Source organism: Podarcis liolepis, assembly GCF_965112155.1.
Source record: "Podarcis liolepis genome assembly, chromosome: 12".
In the NCBI taxonomy this organism is placed as follows: domain Eukaryota; kingdom Metazoa; phylum Chordata; class Lepidosauria; order Squamata; family Lacertidae; genus Podarcis; species Podarcis liolepis.
Window position 1 is genome coordinate 6,388,522 of NC_139563.1, and position 25,391 is coordinate 6,413,912.

General features: G+C 45.9%; 1 protein-coding gene across 1 annotated transcript in view; it reads left to right on the forward strand.

Annotated features, from left to right (window-relative positions):
- The window catches only part of WNT3A (Wnt family member 3A), an 87,870-nt gene that overhangs the window by 38,603 nt on the left and 23,876 nt on the right, over nucleotides 1-25,391 (forward strand). Inside the window, exon 2 of the mRNA XM_083467190.1 lies at nucleotides 7,742-7,983. Within this exon, the coding sequence (XP_083323316.1) occupies nucleotides 7,742-7,983 (242 nt within the window). The remainder of the gene's footprint in view (nucleotides 1-7,741; nucleotides 7,984-25,391) is intronic.

Genomic DNA, 25,391 nt, shown 5'->3' on the forward strand with positions numbered 1-25,391 from the left:
CAACTGTTGGAAGTCTAACCAGGAAGCTTTTGTAGGGGGTCAGGTAGGAACCACATAACAGCACATTCTGATCTACAGTGGTACCTCGCAAGACAAATGCCTTGCAAGACAAAAAACTCGCTAGATGAAAGGGTTTTTTGTTTTTTGAGCTGCTTCGCAAGACGATTTTCCCTATGGGCTTGCTTCGCAAGACGGAAACGTCTTGCAAGTTTGTTTCCTTTTTCTTAACACCGTTAATACAGTTGCGACTTGACTTCGAGGAGCAACTCATAGAACGCGGTGTGGTAGCCTTTATGAGGTTTTTAAAGACTTTGGTGATTTTTGAAGCTTTTCCAAAACTTTCCCGACACCGTGCTTCGCAAGACGAAAAAAACCGCAAGACGACAAAACTCGCGGAACGAATTAATTTCGTCTTGCGAGGCACCACTGCATTGTCATTTTCCTATTGATCTATTTGGCTGTGCCTTATTTGGTCAAGAGTTTTGCAGTGCCAGCTGCAGGCAAAATCACAGCTTCATATCTCTTGGGACCAGTGGGCAGATTCTGTCTGAAGCCCCTCTCCCCAAATATGGGAATACTACTGGAAAAGGGAATAGTTCAGTAGCAGAGCATCTACTTTGCATACAGAAGGTCCTGGATTCAATCCCTGGCATCTCCAGGTAAGGCTGGGAATATCTCCTGCCTGAACCCCTGGAGAGCCACTGCCTAGTACTGATCTGGATGGACCATTGGTCTGGCTCAGTATAAATCAGCCTCTGAATTCAAGCACAGGGCGAGGGAAAAATTCAAGGAGGATAACATTTGTGGTTCCATAAACAGCTGTAAGGTATGTCTCGAGTCGAGTCTGACCGGTCTACGTTGACAAGGCAATGCCTCCAATTATACAGCATGCTCCGGCCTGCAAGAGAAAAATCAATTTGCTATGTATATTTATTTATTTCTTGTTATGAGAGTATGGAGGGGAGGTGGTATGCACATTTCTGAAGGCTGGGAAACCCATTGCAAACTAGAGAAGACTCTGTATGAATCCTGTGATTTATGAGATTCTCATCTTCTCCCTCTTTTAAAACTAAGAACAGCCACAGAAGAAATTATCTGGATCTAGACCACAGCCAGAGGGGAGTTATTATTATTAATTTTAAAAGAAACCTATACCATGCAACATAAAATAAATTGCTCGGCTGAATATAAACATAATAAAACAACCAGAAAGCTCATTAACAGTACATGCAAATGGGGCAACTGCAAAACAGCACGAGCAGACGGAAACATTTAAAATGCTGGAACAAAGAGGTAGCTTTTGACTTGAGATCCAGTGTAGCGTAGCGGTTGGAATGTCATACTAGGACCTGGGAAAGCAGGGTTTGAATCCCAACTCAGCCAACATAGCTGAATGGTTGACCTTGGCCTAGTCAATGTCTCTCAGCCTAACCTACAGGATTGTTGTGATGACAGAGTGAGGAGGGCAGTGAGTAACCCTAAGCTTCTTAAAATAAATGTGGGATATAAATGTAGCAATGACATAAACTTGGTGCCTGAGTTATAACAGTGCCTGCTATGCTTGAGAGGAGAGGGCATCCTACAAGAAAGGGACCACCACCAAATAAGGCTCAGTCCCACATTACCACACAACAGATTTCATCTAGCAGCAAAGCATGGAGATGCTTCCCTGAAGATCTTAAGACACAGCTGACCCTTCTCCTTCTGTACCATTTTCCTGGTGAAAATTGCCCACGAAGCTATTTGCTGCTATTGGCAGCTTAAAGGGAGGAGGAGGGGTATTCTTGTCAGGAAAATGGCATGGAGGAGAAAGGGTTAACACTCCCTCCCATGTGTATGGCATGGTCAGCCAATCATGGGATTCACAGGACCCCTCCAGAAGGGGTTACTCTGCTTTCATCTTGATTTGCTTGCAAAAAGCCTTACGCAGTGATTAGACTACGCCCAATATCCATTGAGCATCCTTATGATTTGCTTATGAGGGAATGAGACTCTTAATTTCAGGGTCCTAGGTTTCGGGCCCACATTGGGCAAAAGGAATCCTGCATTGCAGGGGGTTGACTAGATGACCCTCAGGGTCCCTTCCAACTCTACGGTTCTGTGATTCGATACAGTCATGACCACTCATAATTCCTTCATCCGGATTTGCTTGCAAGGTGATTACGCGCCTTCCCACGAGTCGTTTGTTCATCCCATACGTTTCCCGCTTTCCAAACTGCACAGAGTCTGATGTTTGTTGTTGTTGTTGTTTTGTGGGGAGAAAAGGATTTGTTCTTCTGCCCCAGGCTTGGGGAATCTTTGCCTCTCTAGACATTGTTGAACTACAACTCCCATCAAGCCCAGAAACTGTAGCCAGGGAGGATGGAAGTTGTAGTTCAGCAACATCTGGATCTGCAAAGGTAGGACGACAGAATGCTTTAACCCCCTACAGTTGTGCAAACCTCAAGTTTTCATCCATCCTGAAAATTACTGACAGTCTGGAGGTGCACATAGAGTCATTTAGCAAACCATGTGCTGTTGAACCCAAAGTGTCCCATTTTGGGCTGGGTCCTATTGGGGTATTCTGGCTAGGCATGTCCAAGATTCAGGTCAGTGCACAGATGCATGGGGGTCAAATGCAGCCACCCAGGCCAGTCTGGCCTCTGGGGCTCTTCCTCAGCTACACCCCTTCTTCCAAGATCACACCCATCACCTGCCTTGCTTTGCACCCTCCTTGAATGTTTTTGCCTGACTGGAAGGTATTTTTCGACTTTCATAATAGTTATTGCTTGCTTGGATGGAAGGACAGGTGCATAGATGGCTAGAGAAGGCTATGCAGGTGTGTAAAGAAATTAGCCTATAGTACAAAGGGGGGGAAATCACATCAAATGCCCCACCCACTTTTGCATCTGGCCCCACCCACCATTGCCATGTGGTCCCTGGGAGATTAGCAAGTGACTAATCAGAACCACGGAGAGCTCACTGGGAATCTGGATGCACAAACAGACTTGATACCAGAATACAGTCATACCTCGGGTTGAAGTTGCTTGAGGTTAAGCCTTTTCGGGTTGCGCTCAGCGGTGACCCGGAAGTAATGGAGCACGTTACTTCCGGGTTTCGCTGCTCATGCATGCGCAGACGCTCAAAATGACGCCACTCATGCATGCGCAGAAGTGGCGAATTGCGACCAGCACATGCGCAGACGCGGGTTGTGTTCACTTCAGGATGCGAACAGGGCTCTGGAACGGATCCCGTTCGCATCCAGAGGTAGCACTGTAACTGAAAAACCGGGGGCTTAGAGGGTAACCGCTGGTCTGCTGTTGACTGAGCACTGAAGAAGTGTGGGGAAGAGGTGTGTAAAAGGTAAAGGTAAAGGGACACCTGACCATTAGGTCCAGTCGTGACCAACTCTGGGGTTGCGGCACTCATCTCGCTTTATTGGCCGAGGGAGCCGGTGTACAGCTTCCGGGTCATGTGGCCAGCAGGACTAAGCCGCTTCTGGCGAACCAGAGCAGCACACAGAAATGCTGTTTACCTTCCCACTGGAGCGGTACCTATTTATCTACTTGCACTTTGATGTGCCTTCGAACTGCTAGGTGGGCAGGAGCAGGGACCAAGGAATGGGAGCTCACCCCATCATGGGGATTCGAACTGCCAACCTTCTAATCGGCAAGCCCTAGGCACTGTGGTTTAACCCACAGCATCGCCCGCGTCCCCTAAGAGGTGTGTATGGGTGTTTAAAACTCCACTGCCCCTGAGGGACCTGCCCATGATTTAAAGGGGCAGTACTCTATTATGGCAGCATGTGTGGACGAAGTCTCAATGGACTCTTGGCATAGTGTTGCTAATAGCTACCCTCCTAATCTTGACCACTCCTCTGGCACATCACATGCCAGTGTCCACCATTACTTTGGCCCAGTGCCAGCACTCTCTAGGCTCTAGAAACTCCCTAGCCCTGGACAGGCATACCTGAACTGGTACAGCAAGGCTGTTACTGGAAGCCAAGCAGGGTCGATCATCTACTTAACATACAGAAGTTTCGAAGTTCAAAGCTCAGCATTTCCAGATAAGGCTGGGAGAAATTCCCTGGAAAGCTGCTGCCAGTTGGTGTAGATAATATTGAACTAGATGAACCAATGGTCTGTTCCTTTATAAGACAGCTTCCTGTGTTCCTGATATACTACACTCATGATGCAATACCCAGCCAAGGAAAGTGTGTGTGTGTTCCTAGCAGGTGCAGAACCAACCAGGATCATCACCCACACAGTCAGGATTGACAAGTGTTGGCAGGCAATGGCGATGGTGGCAGCAGGGGCCCTGACAAGGTGGCATTATTCCTGTGGGCCCTGGCAGTTTCCAGAGTAGACCAGGTGCTGACACCAGGTCTGGTATCCCAGCATGGCTGGGATGTTTATGGCCCATGTGCTTGGTGGATGGGTGGGTCTTCCTGGGCCGCAGGTGGGTCTGGGGAGGTTGGAGAGTCAGGTACCTCCTTCAAAACAGAGGATAGAGGTCTCACTGCCCCCTAGAATTTTTCATCAGTAGACATTTCTACTGGGGCAGCTACTTCACTGATTACCTCTTTACTTAAATAAGTATCCGTTTCATTTCTGCTCTACTTTTCCTTCAATGAGCTCGAAGCAGCGTATATTCTCACCCCCCTACACACAGGTTTTTCCTCACGATCACCCAGGAAGGTTAGGCTAAGGGAGAGTGATGGGTTCAAGGTCTCACAATGAGATTCATAGCTGAGTAGAGATTTAAACCTGGATCTTCCCAGTACTAAGATGATCATCTAACAGTTAGAGAGACCTACCACAGCACCACACTGCAATGATACAGGACTACAGTTACTGAGTCCTTGGAGCTCTTCTCTGGGGTGTGTGGGGTGGGGGATGTCCTGGTCTATGACACAAATCTGTGGCAAGTTCTGGTCTGCAGCTATGATGAGGAATGACTCCAAACATGCCAACATTTCCCTGAAAAAGCCAACTAATCTTGACTTACCACCCCACTTCATGAATTGCTCCAGGCTCGTCTAGAAGAGATGTGCTTTGTAAAGGCAGGATGATGACTCCAGTATGGAATTGCCAGCCCCTTGCAGCTCTTACCCCCAAAGTGTCATTTCCCCCCCCTCCAGCACACTGCATTTCTTTGGGAAATAAATCACTAATCGGCTCATTACTCATTATCTAGTGAAGTGCCTTTCAGAAGGGTGGGTGAAAAATAGGGGAACTGCCTGTCTAAAGGTGTGTCTGGACCAACACATTCCATTTCTCATCATGGTGGCTGATTTAATTTGTCTTCTCCCAATACCCAAAACAGTTTACAACAATTTTTTGAAAACGTAATAAGCATCCTCCTCTTTAAAAAGTTAAAATCATCTCTATGATCAGTTGCTGTTCAAACCTGCAGGAGATTACAATAGCAATTCACTACTTAAAGGTGTGTGGTTTTTCTGGCAAGGTCCACATTCTGTTTAGAACAATCTGTCAGGGGCCACATACCGGCAGTTGCAGTAGCCGAGGTGAAACCAGGGACAAAAGTCTTCTGGATGAGCCAATCTGGAAAGCCAGGTGGTGCCCACTTGCCATGAGGGAGCTGGTCAGGTGGAGAAGCATTCTTACAGCCCTTGTCTACACAATCAAGGAGTCCCTGAGTGTGTCTAGCACACTAACACAACCTTTCCAGACCCTTGTGGTTCACTTGCAGGTCACAGAGCGGCTTCAGGGAGTAGGGAATTCCAAGTATCAAAGATGATCATTACAGTGGTACCTCGGTTTACAGATGCTTCAAGTTACAGACGCTTCAGGTTACAGACTCTGCTAACCCAGAAACAGTACCTCGAGTTAAGAACTTTGCTTCAGGATGGGAACAGAAAACGTGTGGCAGCAGTGGGAGGCCCCTTTAGCTAAAGTGGTATCTCAGGTTAAGAACAGTTTCAGGTTGAGAACGGACCTCCAGAACGAATTAAGTTCTTAACCCGAGGTACCACTGTACTTTGTTTTTTTAAAAAAAGATATTTATTGAAAGTTTTTAGGATATAAACATACAACATACAAAGCATACAAAACATACAAAAATAAACATACAAAATAATAAACAATTAAAAACACACATCAATTTTCAGTAATATAACTTCCATATCCTTATTTCCTCCGACCTCCTCATACTTCCCTTCTTTGTATTCCAATTCAGTTTGTTGGTTCAGCAAATCCTTACCATAAAACTTTAACCCATTTATAATCCTATTTTTTCATATCTCCTAAAGCATTACAGCCGGAAACCACTTAGTTTCTATCCAACATCTTTCTAACATTCATTGATTTTACAATATTTCTTTAAGTAGTCTTTAAATTTCTTCCAGTCTTCTTTCACCGACTCTTCTCCCTGGTCTCGGATTCTGCCAGTCATCTCAGCTAATTCCATGCAGTCGATCACCTTCATCTGCCATTCTTCCAGAGTGGGTAGATCTTGTGTCTTCCAATACTTAGCGATGAGTATTCTTGCTGCTGTTGCAGCATACATAAAAAAAGTTCTGTCTTTCTTTTGTACCAATTGGCCGACAATGCCCAGGAGAAAGGCCTCTGTACTTTGGAAAAGAAGGCAACCTATGCAGCACTTTGAAAGGCGCTGTTGAAAACCCAGCAAGCAGTTTCAGAAGCCCCTTTCCAAGCACATCAAACCCTCCTCTTTGGGGCAGGTTGGTGTGGCTTGGCTGGGACAGGCCAAATGGTGGGCCTATTTAGGCTTGTGGCCAGAGGTTACCCACTCCTGCTTTAGATGATCATAAATTCTAAGAGGAAGAAGTGGTTCAAAACCCATTGGGGTTGGCTGGTGATTCTTTTTCAACTCCTTCCGACCCCTGACTCACCACTTGAACACACAAACCAACAATGAGCTTGGAGTGAGTTCAGGGGGTGACTGCATTTCAAGCATTTATATCTCACCTTTCTACACTGAAGTGTTCATAAGGTGTCTTGCAGCAAAACACCAACAACTAAGAAGCTTAAATACAAATTGCAAAAGCAGATCAACAAAATAATGATTTAAACATTCAGCAATTAAAATATTAGTAGAGAAGCCAGATTAAATCAATGCTCAGGGGAATGGGACAATGTGGAAACCAGATGCACCTCCCTTGGGAAGCTGGTCCCTCAACTGGGGCCATACCTGAGAGGGTCTCCCCTCTCTCATGTCCACTCAGTGCCTCAGAGGGTCTCCATTTATTAATGTTATGTAGAAATATTTATAAAGTGTGCCATCAAAAAGTGTACATAAAATAAAATTCATTTTATTTGACAGAATTTGCACCCCACTGAATCATAAAAAAACTCCAAGCAGTTTACATAAAATTTAAATGTAATATAAAACAATTATCAAAACATGGTGAAAGTTCCTAGGACAGTTTATGGTGGTTTGCATATTGTGCAGCCAAGATCGGCCACAAATATGTCGCTGAGTACGGATCTGAAACCACCTCTTAGGGCTCATCCATACTTCTGCTTGTCCCACCACTTCTCCCCATGGAAAAGCAGCCCTTTTCCGCTGAATCAGAGTCCAACCACATCTGGAGGGCCACATTTTAGGCCATGTATACCAAACTATCTCTCAAGAGTTGTATCTGGGAAATTACAGATCTGCATAGGCAGGCTGGATGTGAGAGGCAAATGGGCTTGGGGAAGGGCTTTGGTTCTCTGCTAGTCAACTGATCACTTCTCTTGAGACTGGAAAGACCACACTGTTCTCCTTCTCTTTTTAGGTCCTTGGCGATTGGCCATCAATATTCCTCCTTGGGAACTCAGCCCATCCTTTGTGGCAGCATCCCTGGCTTGGTGCCCAAGCAACTACGGTTCTGTCGGAACTACGTGGAGATCATGCCCAGCGTAGCCGAAGGGGTGAAAATCGGCATCCAGGAATGCCAGCACCAGTTCCGCGGTAGGAGGTGGAACTGCACCACTGTAAATGACAGCTTGGCTATCTTTGGGCCAGTGTTGGATAAAGGTGAGTACACAATGTTCTAAAATGAATGACATAGATGATCAATTTGAGAAAATGGAATTGGGTGGGGGGGTGAGAGTTTAGCTGATGAAATCTCTTGAGAAATAGACAATCTCTGGGGTGTTTTTTCCTGTCTGGGGAGTCAGACTGTGCTTGTGGTTTCAGTTATGCGCCAATGCAGTTGTTGTTGTTGTTGTTGGCATCCATCTGTCTTGACATACAATGGAGTGCACCTCTGAGGGTCAAGTCAAAGCGCTATGTTAGCAGCACCAAAGTGACCTCCTTGTGTGCAAGCCTGGGCATGTGTATATGGGGCCTCGGCTGCCCAGACGACAGAACCCTCCTCTCGGCTTCACTGATGTGGTTCAAGGAAAAGCAGAGCAATATGTTTAGCATCAGCTTTGCTGCAGGAGTTGGTGGAAGGAGGCATGCAAGGCACCACCCAACTGTCTTAGGGACTCCACTCTGGATTTGTGTAGGGTTTTCTCCTTAGCCTTTTCTTCTCTCAAAGAAGGCAGCAGAGGTTTAGGATCAAAGCTTTCCTTCTCCTACACGGGCTACTTTCCCAGGTTGATGAGCCCCATCTGCCCCTCACTTCCCTCTACAGCACATGCAGAAACTACCTTCTTGATCGTTGGACCCACTGTTGGTCTTGTCCACTCAAGTTGGTAGAGCATGTCTTCACATGCAGGAGATGTTCCTAACTTACCAAGGCTTCGAGACCCACCAAGTATCCTCACCTAGTTTAGTCAGGCAGTCAAAACCGTTTCCTGGGGTGCGGCTGCTGTCACAATGCAGTAGTAGAATTTCAAAGACGATGATAAGCAGGCATTGGTACCTGAAGAGATGAGTATTATGCCCAGGGAGGGTAGCTGGGGAGTGCAGTGGCCAAGGGCAGATGGCCAAGGGCAGAACTCGTTCTAAGATGACAGGGTGGCTATCACCATCTGGTTGCCACCACTGTGTGCACATACAGCACTCACAGTGCTGAGTTTGGATGATGTTGTGGAATGTTCCCAAACATTCTCACTGATTAGATGCAAGCTGACAATTAGAGATGTTTGACCACGTGTAGATTTGGTGACAGAAATATAAGATCAGCTTGGATGGGAGGTAAACCTTCCACAGGATGTTGGGTCAAGAATGTCTATGTGTTTTTGATAGGAAGGAAGCACCAAAGCACAAATATTGAGGAAGTCTGGGTGCCAAGTGAATTCAGGTGGAAGTAAACCAAAGGACATGGTGTCCAAAACACAGGTTGGAAGGCTGAATGCTCTATATGGCTTTGAAAATCTCACCCAAGATATAGAGATGCTGGTTGGGGAATTGGGATTTGTTCTCAAAGGTGCACTCAGTAATAAGGTTTGCTGATGTGTAATGCATGAAATGGGACTTAGACTTTCTTATGTTGGCATTTGTTTGTTGATTTAGTTTATTCATTTATCTACCAGTTCGTGATTTGCATGAAATATGGAATATAAAGTTCCCAATAAAAGAAGTTAGCCTAATTTCTTCAAAATAAAGTTAGCAGCACACACACACACACACACAGAGAGAGAGAGAGAGAGAGAGAGAGAGAGAGAGAGAGAGAGAGATTATAAAATGAAATTACATATTAAAATACATGTCTGAGTAGGTTTGCTTAAACAAATTTTTTTTAGCAGATGCTAAAAATAGTCCAGTGAATCATAGAATCATAGAGTTGGAAGAGACCACAAGGGCCACCGAGTCCAACCCCCTGCCAAGCAGGAAACACCATCAGAGCACTCCTGACATATGGTTGTCAAGCCTCTGCTTAAAGACCTCCAAAGAAGGAGACTCCACCACACTCCTTGGCAGCAAATTCCACTGTCGAACAGCTCTTACTGTCAAGAAGTTCTTCCTAATGTTTAGGTGGAATCTGTTGAATACCATCAGGCAGGGAGCAGTCAAGTGACCATATTATGGGCTAAGGGAACCCTTAGTAAACTGTTTCCAAGCTGTACTAGGCTTTATATACATTGAATTTTGCCCTGTAACAAAACAGCAGCCAGTGAGGATCTCTGAGATGAGATGCAACATGCTGACAGAATCTCACTCCTGTCAGCAATAGTGATGCAACGTTTTGCATTAACAGCTACTTTCTGGGCTAAGTGAAAGGAAACCCCACTTAGGGCTGCTTGTTCTGCCATTTTCTGCCAGGAAGGTCTACTCAGAGCAAACGTCCACTGGGTTTTATGCAGATTGATGTTTGCTCCTACTCATAGAATCACAGAATCATAGAATTGTAGAGTTGGAAGGTATCCCAAGGGTCATCTAGTCCAACCCCCTCCAATGCAGAAATCTCAGCTAAGGCATCCAGTGGTATAGAGGGGTTTTCCCAGGGAAAGTGGAGGGCAAGCAGAGAACCACTCAGACCCATGTCCAGAAAGCACAGCACAAGCAGAAATCCTCTCGAATTAGTGCTTTTTAGGCATGATACAAGTGGAAGTGTGGACAAGCCCACAGAATGCATTGCAGCATCTCTGCATTCACAGTTATAGGTAAAGGTAAAGGGACCCCTGACCATTAGGTCCAGTCGTGACCGACTCTGGGGTTGCGGCACTCATCTCGCTTTATTGGCCGAGGGAGCTGGCGTACAGCTTTCGGGTCATGTGGCCAGCATGACTAAGCCGCTTCTGGCAAACCAGAACAGCGCACGGAAACACCGTTTACCTTCCCGCCAGAGTGATACCTATTTATCTACTTGCACTTTGACGTGCTTTCGAACTGCTAGGTTGGCAGGAGCAGGGACCGAGCAATGGGAGCTCACCCTTTCGCGGGGATTCAAACTGCTGACCTTCTGATCAGCAAGTCCTAGGCTCTGTGGTTTAACCCATAGCACCACCCGCCATTCAGTTATACGTAGCCCCAAATTTATTTTTTGAACATGACCTCTGTTGAGATCAAAAGCCAGAGTCCTGCTTTGGAAGGAAGCAACTTTAGCATAAACACAGGCCTGGTTTAACTGGACTGAACTTAAGCCTCTCTGGGTGTAATTATGGAAATAGTTAGCAGCCTCATGCACTTCCCCAAGGGACTGACACTGCTGTTAAGATTAGCTTACCCTAATGCTAGAGCAAACACCAATTGACCTCCCGTCAGAAGTGCAAGGCGACCCTTAGAATATGTTTAAGAGAGTCCATCTTGATGGTGATTTGTACGGTTGACCTTCTAAGTTCACCCTTGGGGGAGAGAAAGGCTAGGGCTTTCACTAGCAAACAGTATATAGGGAAATTGTAGAAAGGACTCTCCTTTCCTTCTTTATGTGTACTGAATGAGGCTATGAAGTTGGTTATAGCAACTCGTTAATAGAAATTCCTAGTTCCCAGTTTTGATTCAGTTGCAGTGGAGGAACTGGGCTAGCTTGGACATCTCTGTACCTGAAAATAAGCCCTAAAATCCCCAAAATTATCTATCTCCACCATCAGCTGACACTGCCCCGCAGACTGCCCTAGCGGTGGTGCATCTCAGAACAAGCCTTAAGAACACAAGAAGCTGCTCAGCAAATTCCCTAGATAAGATCTAGGGAAATAGCTGTAGCTCAGTGGATGCAGCAACCTTGTTCTTGCAACCAATCCATATTGTATACGTACTTCATACATATCCAATAAGGAAACATAGTGGTAGAGCACCCAATTTGAACATGGAAGGTCTCAGGTCCAATCCCTGGTGTCTGCAGGTAGGGTTGGGAAAGAATCCTCTCTGAAATCCAGAATAGTCCCTGCCAATCCCAAATACTGAGTGAGAGGGACCAACGGTCTTATTTAGTATAAGCCAGCTTCCTATGATCTAGTATGGGTAAGGGCTGTAGCTCTGAGGCACAGCACTAACTGGGACAGAAAGTCCCAGGTTCATAGATACCATTGTGTGTCACACAGACCTCAAGGCCGTTTCCATACAGATATAATTATAATTACAAAATCAACAAAATTTCATAAAATACAAAACGCACGCCTTACTTTATAACCATTTCATGCCATTTAACAGCAGCACCAACAGAGAAAAATAGTCAACCTCCAGAGATTTTTTAAAAAACAAATGAGCTTTTACCAACCAACGAAAGCACATTGATGTTGTGGTCATGCATGCTTTCAAAGGGAGGCATTCCACAACTGGGGAGCCACTGCAGAGAAGGCCCTACTCCAGGTCCCTTTACAACAAGCAACATCAGTAGGGCCTCCTCTGCTGTCCTCCTATATACAGAGCATCCCACTCTGACTCCCAGCTTCTTTGCTTTGAGGTTTTGATTTCATGGTCTGGCTCCAGTGATGAGCAAACCTGCCCATTTCAATATCTCCCATTTTCTCATTTTTCCAATCTAAAATTCAGTTCCCCACCTTTCCACATCAGTTTGCAATTTAAAAAATTACATTTGTGAAAATTCATTAGCATTTTAGTGTCCATTTCTCCTAATATACATATTTTTGCAAAGTAATTTCCCCTAATGTATGTTATTTTTATGAATATATGAATTTTAAAGGCATACTACTATAGTATTTGTATTTTTGTACACATTACTAGGCTGAAGAACTGCATTGCAAAATTCAGAGACATGCGAATTTCAAAGGATGGCTGCGTTTCGGCTCATGGGTTGTTTCTGAAAGTGCATATTTGATAAATTTGCCTTTGAATGCAAGTTGAATCAAATTTCTCCCCCATTCCTACCTGAGTCCTCAATAAACCTACCCCCATCCTGAAGGTCCCACATTTCCTAGGCCCTCTAACACCACAGCTGACCAATAGCCAACCCATATTTTGTGAACTGCACAAGAACTATGTGTAGTTTGATTTTTAAATTATATTTGAGATTTGTTGCACCAGAAAGCAGTGATCTGTGGGTTCCAAACAATTTGGGAGTCCTTTGGGGAAACTACTATCAGGTCTGTGCTTGGCTTCGGAATCTTCTTCTCTGGGCCTTGATGGGCTTTTGCAAAGACATCGGGTCTCTCCAGACATCCTTCCTATTGTGTATGCATGAGGATTTGTGCTAATTCTGATATTGGGGTACTTATACGCAATCCCACTTTCAATACTTTCATGCCTGCAAGAGTTTCAGGGCAGACATACTGCTTCATTTTCGATCGGTATACGTCCTGTAACTTCCTGCTGAAATCCTGTACAAAAATTTAATACCACAAATGTTCCAGTTTGTTTTTTGTCCCATTTTTGTTGTGCTGTGGCGCAAAAGGGCCCATGCACATGGCACTCATGCGATAACATTTAGGTAGCATTCCCAAAAACCCAAGGAAGTGACTGAGGCACTCTTGCCTCAGTGACATGTTGCAGGAAGTAACCACCCACACAAACAAAACAACACACCCGTCAGGAGGGGCCCATCTTCCCACTGGCCTAGGAAGTTCACCTTCAGCCTTCAAAGTATGGATCAGGACCACCAACAAAGTTACGTGGAAGGTGATGTGAGGAGGGCCTCTGTGCCAAATTTCCTGCCATCTCCAGAGATACCCTGCTTCATATTTCCATTGCTGCATGGTACATTTATGAAAACTCTGTATATGGGAATCATAGTCAGAGGCCTCTGCAAAGTTGTGTGTATATCTGAAGGCAGCCCTGTATCGGGAGGTTTTTAAGGCTTAATGTTTTTGTTTTTGATATGCTGCAAGCAGCTCAGAGTGGCTGGAGAAACCCAGCCAGATGGGTGGGATAATAATAATAATAATAATAATAATAATAATAATAATAATTCACACACACCCTACGTTTTTACTTCAAAAAATTAGATTATCACAAAAGAAATACAAAATGGCATCCAAATATGTCTAATAATATTCATATTATATATGAATATTTATTTATTCAACTATAAATTAAATTATGCTTTAAAGAGCTTTGCATACATTTATTAAGTGTCCATATTTATTATTTGGTTTTAAGCAAATGTTAAATTATGCGAGTGAAAGTAAGGTTAGACACTGCTTTGTGATTTTGCATTCCTATAATTGCACTATAACTGGACTACATTTTTCAATGAATTTGTTTCATGCACGTTCCCTTTTATAATATGTAAGCTTTGTCAACAAAGCTATATCCCATGCACTTTTATACCATTGCAAGGTATCATCTGGTTTATATAATTTCCGTTTTTTTGCTATATCCTAGGTGCAGCAATCTTAGTCATTGCAAGTTTCAAACCTTTCTTGTTTGCCAGGCTTCCCAGAGATCCCAGTAAAGCATATTTGGTTATAGCAGTGCCCTTAAATCAACCCTCTGAATAATGTTGAAATTTGAACCATGAGGGTGGAAAGTGGATGCCCATATAATACTATTCAATTCCCCATGAATGACGGTGACAATGGGAATTAGAGTGTAATAGGAATCAGAAATGATGAGAGAGAGCTTATGTATACACTACAGTGGTACCTCGCAAGACGAACACCTCGCAAGACGGAAAACCCGCTAGACGAAAGGGTTTTCCGTTTTGGAGGCGCTTCGCAAGACGAATTTCCCTATGGGCTTGCTTCGCAAGACGACAGCCCATAGGGAAATATCCGGGACAGCGGGGAAGCGCAGCGCGTCTTCCCCACTGTCCTCGGACCTCCTCCGAACCCAGGCGGTGAGGCGGGAACGCCTCCTCCCGCCGCCGCCAGGCTTCGGAACGATGCTCCGAAGCCGGGCGGCGGGGAGGGAACACCTGCCCCCACCGCTCGGCTTTGGAACGATGCTCCGAAGCCGGGCGGCGGGGTGGGAACACCTGCCCCCGCCGCCCGGCTTCGGAGCATCGTTCCGAAGCCGGGCGGCAGGGAGGGAACACCTTCTGAAGGCGGGCAGGGGGCGAAAGTCTTTGCTCCCCCCTGCCTGCCTGTCCCGGAGGGCTTTTGAAGGCAGGCGGGGGGGAGCAAGGCTTTCGCCCCCCGCCCGCCTTCAGAAGAGGTCCAGGACCTCTTCTGAAGGCTGGCGGGGGGCAAAAGTCTTTGTCCCCCCCTGCCTGCCTTCCCAGGGGCTTTTAAATCGCCCCGGACAGCGGAGAAGTCCTCCGCTGTCCCGGGGCGATTTTAAAATGCTGCCCGCCAGCATTTTAAGATCGCCCGGACAGCGGAGAAGTCCTCCGCTGTCCCGGGGTTTTTTAAAATGCTGGGGGTGGGACGAAAAGCCCTTGTCCCCCCCCCCCAGCCTTCAGAAGAGGTCCGGGGACAGACTGTCCCCGGACCTGGTCTGAAGGCGGTTTCCCTAGGAACGCATTAATTGATTTTCAATGCATTCCTATGGGAAACCGTGCATCGCAAGACGAAAAACTCGCAAGACGAAGAGACTTGCGGAACGAATTAATTTCGTCTTGCGAGGCACCACTGTACTAAAGTTCCCATTGTTCCACCCAACTGGATTGGCGAATTCTACACCACACTGGCTCCTTAATGGGCTAGATTGGGTGTGACCAGGGCCTAACCAAGGAAAGAGCATATAACCTTAAAAAATTAAGTGCCCAGTGCTATTCTGAGGAGATGTTGCAGGAGTAAGACAGCAAGACTGGACTACTAGAATACTGAAGGCTCCCCTAGTATTGTTTTCTGAAAACATCCACCTGTGACACAGTGAAGTGGCAAACTTTGGCCTTAGGGAGACGATTTTACAGTACATCTTTTTTGTGTCATTTTCACAAGACCCTTGCTTACCTGGTTAGGCTGAGAAAGACGATGGCTTGCCCAGAAGAGCCACTTAAGTGCTTTCACACCTGAGCAAGAGATTGCTCCTGAGCTCTGACCCATCCATGCCTTTACCTACCAGTGGCCACCTCACCACACTGGAAAGTGAAATGTCTTCATTCCCCACCCCCACCACAAATCAGTTGGGCAAAAAGTGGAGGGCAAGGAGGGCCCGGCAGTGTGTATGTCAAGGCAGGTGGGGGGTGTTGCTACTATTTCATAATTGAAAAATGTTGCCCCTCAAGGGAGAATCAAGCCACCCTTCAGCTCTGCTTCACCTACAGCGGCGGCAGGGGGGAGGGAGGAAGATAAAGGAATAAACATCTCAGACGCCTTCTTCAGAGCTCCCTCAGGGGAAAAACATACTTGAGCTACCCAGGAAAGGGCTGGATTTCAGAGCTTAAAGCAACCGCCAATACTCTCACAGAAGCTAAGATTCTTCTCCGGTCCAAGACCACATTCACACCATACATTTAAAGCACTATATCACTTTAAACAGCCATGGCTGCCCCCAGAAAACTCTGGGTGATGTAGTTTGTTACGGGTGCTGAGAATCGTTAGGAGACCCCTGTTTCCCTCAAAGAGCTGCAATTTCCAGAAGAGGGATTGATGGTTAAACCAACATTTTGGTTGCTCATCTCTGAACCTTTCACAATGCTATAATATCTGTCACGAGGTGAGGCACCCAGAACTGTACACAGTAGTAATCCGTATGCGGCCACACCATAGATTTGTATAACAGCATTATAATCTTGGCAATTCTATTTTCAGTCCTAAATATCTCTAGCATGGAATTTGCCTTTCCCCCACACAGCTGACTGATGTCAACAACCACTTCTGAGTCTCAAGAAAAGGGGGAGTGAAAATGTGCATCCATTTATAATAATAATAATAATTTATTATTTGTACCCCGCCCATCTGGCTGGGTTTCCCCAGCCACTCTGGGCGGCTTCCATAGAAACCAAAAATACACTAAAATATCACACATTAAAAACTTCCCTGAACAGGGCTGCCTTAAGATGTCTTCTGAATGTCAGGTAGTTATTTATCGCTTTGACATCTGATGGGAGGGCGTTCCACAGGGCGGGCGCCACTACCGAGAAGGCCCTCTGCCTGGTTCCCTGTAACTTGGCCTCTCACAGTGAGGGAACCGCCAGAAGGCCCTCGGAGCTGGACCTCAGTGTCCGGGCAGAACGATGGGGGTGGAGACGCTCCTTCAGGTATACTGGGCCGAGGCCGTTTAGGGCTTTAAAGGTCAACACCAGCACTTTGAATTGTGCTCGGAAACATTTCCTATGTTAAAATGTGCATTTCCTATACATGTTGAGTGGGGAAGCAACTTTCTCTTCCTGTGGTTCCTCCAGCAACTGGTATTCAGAAGCATTGCTGCCTCTGACTGTGGAGACAGACCACAGGCTTGTTGCTGTCAATAGCCTTCTCCTCCCTGAATTTGTCTAAGCTTCCATAAGGCATCTAAGAAGGTGGCCACTATTGCATTTGGTAGCTACATGTTCCATAGCTTAAACTATGTGCTGCACGAAGAGGTACTTTTTCTGATGTCTGTTTTTTCTAGTGTTATCTGAGAGGGAACTTTTCTCTATCAATTTTGTTCATGCCATGCATAATTTTATAAACTTCTATCATGTTTCCTCTCGCTTGCCTTTTCTCCAAGCTAAAAAGTCCCAGGCACTGATACCCTTCAACCATTCTCTCCATGGCAGCTTCAGGAAGACATTCAGAGCTGCAATCCTGGTCCTCCTTTAGAGAAAGAGACTCTCATTATTCAATTAAATCCCCTCATCCACCCATTTACAAGATGCCAACTGCTCCAGTGTTTTCAAATGACCACTGATCTCCTAAAACAGCTTTTATTGGAAAATTCCTTCTCTCAGAAAACTCCAGCCCTTTAAAAGTCCTCACAGCAGATAATTAACCCAGAATAAAAAAGTTCCCCTTCCCCTCAGCCCTCCCCTTTCCACTCAGAGTAAATTACTCACCGAGTATTTAAACGCCCCCTTCTTTTCACCCCCTTCCCAGCCCATTCATTTAAATGTTTCAAAAGGGAAGCCTTCTCCATCAGTTTCCTCTTGTTCCAGCCCCTCCCAGCTTGCCTCCTCTCGCTCCACTACACACTGGCCAGAGCTCTAAACCTGCCAGACGGACTGAGAAATGGCCAGGAGTCATTGTGGAGAAGCAGCTTTTAATGAACTATTGGAAAGTGGATACAGTGATGGGTGTTGAAGTCACCCGGGTAAAGAAACCAGTTCTCAGTCTCGGGCTATTGTGGTGTAAATGCAACCCAGCCCCTCCTACTGTTTGGCCGGGGTTGAAGAGGAGAGGACAGAAGGGGGTCAACTTATAGGGTCTCTGCTCCAGTTAATCAATGTGATTGGATTAGGGTCACTGCGACCCCTAATAGTGTCAAAGGTCGTGCCCAATGGGATTAGAAGCTTTGTTGAGAGGTAGCCCGTATCCTTTCAGCGCTTGGGGATGAAGCTTGTTGATTAGCGTTTAACACTCCCACCACCTTTGAGGGAAACAGCGTCCCTTTCTGTGGCCTTATGTCTTTGCCCATGTGAGAGGAAAGGAGGAGGGAGGGGAGAAGGGTTGTACGTCCGCCACACTTAGGTGTTCAGGCTGGCCTTCAGAACACATACATCAGATCACACCAAACACATCAGAAAGTCATAACAGGAGATTCAGTGAGCCTACAGAAGTGGTTTTCAAACTGTGTCCTTAGGAATGCTTCAAGGATTCTTGAATGAGACCAGTCATGATGGACAAGCCACCTCGGAGGACTATTCATCTACCACGATCACCTTCCCCGACAATGCACATTGGCAGGGGGATGTTGGCTACATTTGAGAACACACCTCTGTTTATGCAGAAATGACCTAATGGGCCTGATCAAAAACAGTGTGCGTACCCCAGAATGCTTTCCCAGGATCTTCTGCAACACACATAGAGAGGCACTATATCAGATATGCAGAGGTTTCCTAAGCAAACAAGTACATGTGGGAAAGGTCTCTGAGTGGATGAAAGTTTGAAAAACACTAGCATACCATTTCATGTTTGTGGACTTCCCACAGGCACCTCCCAGGCACTGGGAGAATGGGATGCTGGACTATGTGGGCTTTTGGTCTAATCCAGCAGGTCTTTTCTTATGTTCCTATGCGGATTGGTTTCATATTGCGGAATCAAATGAATTTTTTTCTGAGACAGGTTCACATGGTGGAAACTTTCCACAATGCCTTAAAAATCCCAAAGGCCAGTCAATCAGTCAGTGGCTTTTAGTCACCCTATCCCTCTGTGTACCAGTTGCAAGGGAGCAGCTTATTACCATCAATTTCTGCTTGTGAGCTTCCTAGTGACATCTGGCTGACCACTGTGAGAGATAGGATGCTGGAATAAATGGACTCTTGCCCTGAACCCACAGGACTCTTGCTATGCTCTGTGTATGTGTTTGTGTGTTAGTGCACTTATTCTACTATAGGGAAGTATACAAATTTATGAATTAAATATCATTTTTTTAAAAAAACCAACCTGGAGCTAAGGGTTGTGGTTGTGGGACAAGGGTGGAATACAGGCTCCACCCAACCTTTGACTAACTTTAATTAGCTATTTTCATAAGAAAACATAGCTCCTGGTACTTATCTCTATTTAAAAATGGGTCACTTGTAAATGTTTGGAGACTGAAAGGGAGAGAAGGCCCGTGATTAAGTAGAGTAAACCAATAGGTAGGCTGCCAGTAGCTCTGCGTACACTGATCTTCTCATTGAGGAACCACTAATAAGCTTCGGAACTTCTCAGGAACACAGCACTACAGAAGAGAGACTCAACGGTGCACCTTTAGACCTTTTCCAGCATGCATTCCATTTTTAATACCTCCTAATTTAATAGGAGTCCTGCGGGGATGGACTAAGATTCCATCTAGTCCTGTATTCTGTCTCCAGTGATGGTCAGTCCACAAGAACATGGGAAGCTGTCTTATACTGAATCAGATCCTTGGTCTATCTAGCTCACTTTTCTCTATGTCAGCCGGGATTGGCTCTCCAGGGCGTCTTTCCTAGCCCTATTTGCAGATGATGTGGGTTGAATCTGGGACCACCCTATATGTGCATAGCCCACAAGCAGGCATTTCCCATTTTATGTCCCCCCATCAACTGATATTCACAAGTAAGATGCCTCTGAATATTGATGCACCACTGAGCAATGATGGCTAATCACCGCTATGGATTTATCTATGAATTTGATGGCCCATTAAAGAGCCTTCTCCATAATGGCCTCAAAACTGTGGAACTCCTGTATAAAGGTGCATCAGGCACTATATGTTTACAAGTTTTACACAGTCACTGAAAATGTACCTCTTTCTCCTTGACCTTTGACAGTTGAACTATTGTTAGTGTTCCACCTATATACCTACTGCTTTGTTGGGAGGTAGGTATTTTTGGATGGGCTTCTCTTATTTGTTTGACGGTCTTATATTGCTTAGATGTACTCTGCCCTGGGATCCTATGAGTAACTAATGTTCATCATTAGCCTCCTTTGAAATAAAATTGTGTGAAAAGGCACATTGTATTGAATAACAGAGTCTTGATTGGTTGTTAACAGGGCCTTGTTGACCATAGGCACCAGGGGTGTGGGGCACCTGGGCACCGGGCTCTCAGGGGCGCCAGGCCAAGAGTCCGGGGGCAGGAGAGCTGGAGTCCAGGGAAGAGCCCATCTGTTGGCTGGAGCGCCGCGATGGGCTCTTCTGCTGAGGGTGGCTCTGCGCCGTGAGTTTGGGGATGAGCGAACCAGCGAGGTGCTGAGGTGGCTGGCAGGCTCCGTCCTCCTAGGATTGGCGTAGGGCTGTGGAGAAGCCTGCCCAGTGCACGCTGCTTACACCACAAAGCGCCTCACCGACGCCTCAGGCTGGTTTGTTGAGCTGGGCTCCTTATGTTTCCTGTTTTCTTCTCCTTAGGAGAGATAAGCATGGTATCAGCTTCCTCCCTAAAAAAAGGTCAACAACTTTGGGGTTCCCCCCTAAAAAAGGGTATGGGCAACCTGGGGCAGGGCACCGGGTGGATCTTTGCACCCTGGCGCCGCATATGCTTAAGACGGCCCTGGTTGTTAAGTAAGAAGGCAGGCAACTGAGAGCTGGCTGAGGACAGAATGAGGTTGGTGGGGCAAGTGCCCCATTTGTCCAAATGAACCATCCTCCACTGGTCTGCTCATACGCAGTGCGCAATGTTCTGAGCTATGCATGAGCCACACCGCTTCATGGTCCTTGGCTCCCAATCACATTGGGGCATGTGTGTGCATACTGTGCGGGTGCAGTGATGCAATGGCAGGATTTCTAGTGCCTAAGCAGCTCAGTTGTAAGTGGCAAAATGGGAGAGGCAGTGAGCAGTGGTGAGTTATCAGAGGATAGAGCTGTGTGTTTCCATATGCTCTGTCCTACACCTACTAAGCTAGCCTGCTCCCCTTGTAAGATCCACCAGCAGCGTGGTAGAAGAAGGAGGAAGCACCATCTTGTCCTTCAACACACAGTGCAATATGTCTTGGGCCAGCCCTGAGAGGCGGCCAGCACTGGAGGAAGATTTTCTTAGTAGAAGAAAGCGTGTTTGAGATGTTGAAGGGAAATCTGGAGGACTTGGCAACATCTTGAACATGGTAGACTGAGGAAAGGAAAGTTGATGATCATCTGAGGAGTATGTGTCTGAGAGAAATGGGAGATAATGGTGTCTGGCAGACAGATAAGAACATGGGAAGAAATGATATTAAGCTGTATGCTAAATGCCTAGGAGATATCACAAAAAGGATATTTTGGGTTAGAACTATTTTGGTAGTTGTAAAAGTCCAGACATAAGTGAGAAAGAAAGTGACGATTCTTCTCTTCTCATGCCAATTGGTTAATTGTGTCAGAAGACACCAGAGCGTTACATGTTTTCCAGATTTTTCTTTTTCAGTTGTCCCATTAGCACAAATATTTTCCAGAACATTCTTTTCCCACTGGTCCCATTGACATGGAATGCCATGTTCTCATGAACTGGAAATGAAAGAAGGATAGGAGAAAAAGAGGTGTTCGTGCAGTTAATCATCACTAAATTTGTGTTTAATTGTAGGGGCATGTATAAGGCGAAAAGGCTGAGAAACGGTTGGCACTGTGATATTTGGTGAATCATTTCACATACTTCAGGTATGGTAACCTGGTCTCAAAATGGCTGTGCCTTCCACAGCTTTAGTCAGCCAAATGAGGGCAGGGTACCCTTCACATGCATATTGCCAAAGTTTCTAATAAAGGATCTGTATTTGTTGGGGTTGGGCCTTTCCTGGCAACAGACAAACCAATGAAATAATTGAGAACCCTCCCAAAGGCCTCAGGCCTTCAACCCAAGCCGGTCATTAACTGTCAGGAATTTCCCTTCCCATAAATCATGGCTGGGCCTTAATCATTCGCAAGTCGCTCCAGTTTTGCCCTAGTCAGTTCCCCAGAATCTTTGGAGCTTCCTCAAAAATCAGGATAATAGCTGAGTCAGGCCCCCGATATCCAAAGCAAATTGTGCTACGGGAATGGAAATGTAGGAAGATCAAACATCAAATGTTTCCTTCACTTTTCTGCTACTAAAATGGAGCCCACTTGATTCTCACTCACCTCCCAAACTTTCCTAGAGAATGCTGAAAGTTTTTTGCTTTTGGAGCAAGGCTTGCTCCCACTACTCATCCCCCTCCAGGCCTCTTTATCTGGCCCTTAGGGTTCTCCTCCTCAGGCCACATCAACTCCTTATCATCTTGCATGCAAAGGACCCAAGTTCAATCCCTGGCATCTCCAGGTAAGACCGTCTGAAACCCTGGAGAACTACTGCCAATCAGTGTGGACAATAGTCAGCTAGATGGACCAATGGTCTGGCTGGTGTAAGGCTGCTTTCTCTGTTCCCATAAACATGATCTCTGATAAATATGGTATTTTCCCTATAGGCATGATCCTCACTGACCCCTCTTTGCATTCACATAGAGTGTTTTTGCCTTGATGGAATGTGTCCTTGAACCTTTATAATGATTCTTGGTTACATAGATGCAGGATGGATAAAGGTAAAGGTAAAGGGACCCCTGACCATTAGGTCCGGTCGTGGCCGACTCTGGGGTTGCGGCGCTCATCTCGCTTTATTGGCCGAGGGAGCCGGCGTACAGCTTCCAGGTCATGTGGACAGCATGACTAAGCCGCCTCTGGCGAACCAGAGCAGCGCACGGAAAGGCCGCTTACCTTCCCGCCAGAGCGGTACCTACTTATTTACTTACACTTTGACGTGCTTTCAAACCTCTTACGTTGGCAGGAGCAGGGACCGAGCAACTGGAGCTCACCCCCGTCGCGGGGATTCAAACTGCCGACCTTCTGATCGGCAAGTCCTAGGCTCTGTGGTTTAACCCACAGCGCCACCTGTGTCCCTTTCGTAGGATGGGTATGGGTGTGCAATTCTATGTAGAAATTAGCCTATGGCACCAAGGTAAACTTTACATTAATTGCATTATGCATTTTGGCCTCTGGTCCTGCCCATCACTGGTATCCTGGCCCCACATTTTTCATTTTAGCAGACCAGCACAAATGAGTAATGCAGGTGGAGGGTTACCTGAATCACTTGCTAAATGTGTTTGTCTCAGGTTACTGTTAAAAGCATAGGAGCAGATCGGGGGGGAAGGAAGTTGGCAATAACTGTACACAACAGCATGAGGTGGAATGAGACTTCATCAGGCACTGGCTTTCCATTGCTGAACAGCTCCTTTTTCTTTGCTTCTTTGGTGATGGTGAAAGATGCAATAAAAACCAAGCTGTGTCGATACCATCAGCATTACAGCCCTATGAGATCATTGCATTGCACACTTTGCAGCTCTTTAAATAGCAATTTCATTTCAGAAAAGGATTGACCAATTATGCATTTCATCAATTGCAAGAAGGTTTCAGTAGTGTCTCCAGTTAGGGTTAGGCCCACTGGTTTCGTGAAGATATCGCATGAGCTTCTACTTCCCCTTCCCCTGGATTCTAGAAGCTGCTGGTGGTGACTGTGGAAAATCTCAGGTTATTTACTTAACAGCTTGTCACCATTTGACTTTAAATAAGAATGCACAGGGTAGCCCCTTCCTACATTCGACAAATATTTTTGAGTGGGATGTTTCGCTCAAAGAAGTTCTCCAAACCCAGCCAGATGGGTGGGGTATAAATAATAAATTATTATTATTATATCTCATAATTTCATTTTAGGTGACATTCACTAATGACACTAGTTACTTCAGACTGCAGAGCTTGTTGGGTGGTCCATCATGGCAAATGGTAGCGGCGGACTTTGGGGTCTCAAATTATTATTATTATTATTATTATTATTATTATTATTATTATTATTATTATCTCATAATTTCATTTTAGGTGACATTCACTAATGACACTAGTTACTTCAGACTGCAGAGCTTGTTGGGTGGTCCATCATGGCAAATGGTAGCGGCGGACTTTGGGGTCTCAAATTATTATTATTATTATTATTATTATTATTATTATTATTATTATCTCATAATTTCATTTTAGGTGACATTCACTAATGACACTAGTTACTTCAGACTGCAGAGCTTGTTGGGTGGTCCATCATGGCAAATGGCAGCGGCGGACTTTGGGGTCTCAAATTTTAACAGCATCCTGTGCAATGCCACAATTTGGTTCCCCTCCACCTTTCACCTTCCAGTCTACATAATAGTTGTGGTGCCCCTGAGGCTCTGCACACAGTGCGACCAAACCGGCCATGCTCTCCTAAATCCGCCTCTGCAAATGGGACATTACCCCACCGAACTCAGCCAGCCCCCATCAATCTGCCTTTCTACTTACAAACAGTCCAGTGGGTGGCACTGCCTGTCTTCCTCCTCCTTCATCTCAGTGTTACCCTAGCAGAACCCTGCATGGAAATGAAGTGGACAAAACTAGAATTAGTTGGTTCTGTCTGTCATTGGCTGTAGCGCCACCGACTGTTGGGCTCCCTGCTTTCTGACCCATCAGCCCCAATGGGCATCAATCATCACTGGCTGCGAAGCAATATATGAAGAAGTATCAAATAGCCACCCTTGAGCCACTGCTTAACTTCATGCACTACAGAGGATATGCCATTCTGCAGCCATTCGCCACCATGTATTTTTTTTAAAAAAAATAATCATATACTTCATGGCAACAGATTACAGGTCAATTACGACAATTCAAGTAAAGCAACCAAACAACCAAAAATGATAGCAGCAGAGGTAGGGGAACCCAACCTGGTGCCCTCCAGATGTCTGGAACTCCAACTCCCATCCACCTCAGCCTGCACTGGGCTGGTGAGAACTGTATGGGGGGCACCAGGTTGGTGAAGGCCGGGGTAAGACAGAGGTTGCTAATGTGACATCTTCCAGATGTTTCTGGACTCCAGCTCCCATAATCTCTTATTATTAGCCACATTGGCTGAGGCTGCTGGAGTCCAGTGGCATCTAAAAGGCACCATATTGGCTACCCTCAGGGACACCAGCTATAGGGGGCAGAAGGGGCTTCAGCTACCTCAAAATTTCTAAGCAGGGAGCTGAGCCCCCCCCCCCCCAATATTTAGGGAGCCGCCATCCCCTGCTGCTCCTGGGCAAGTGCTCGCACCTAGTCTCAGTTCTGCTCCCGAGTCACGTCTGACTGCAGGAGAGACGGTGGCAGCAGTGAGCCATGGTGGCACCCCTCTCCACTTCTGGGTCAGG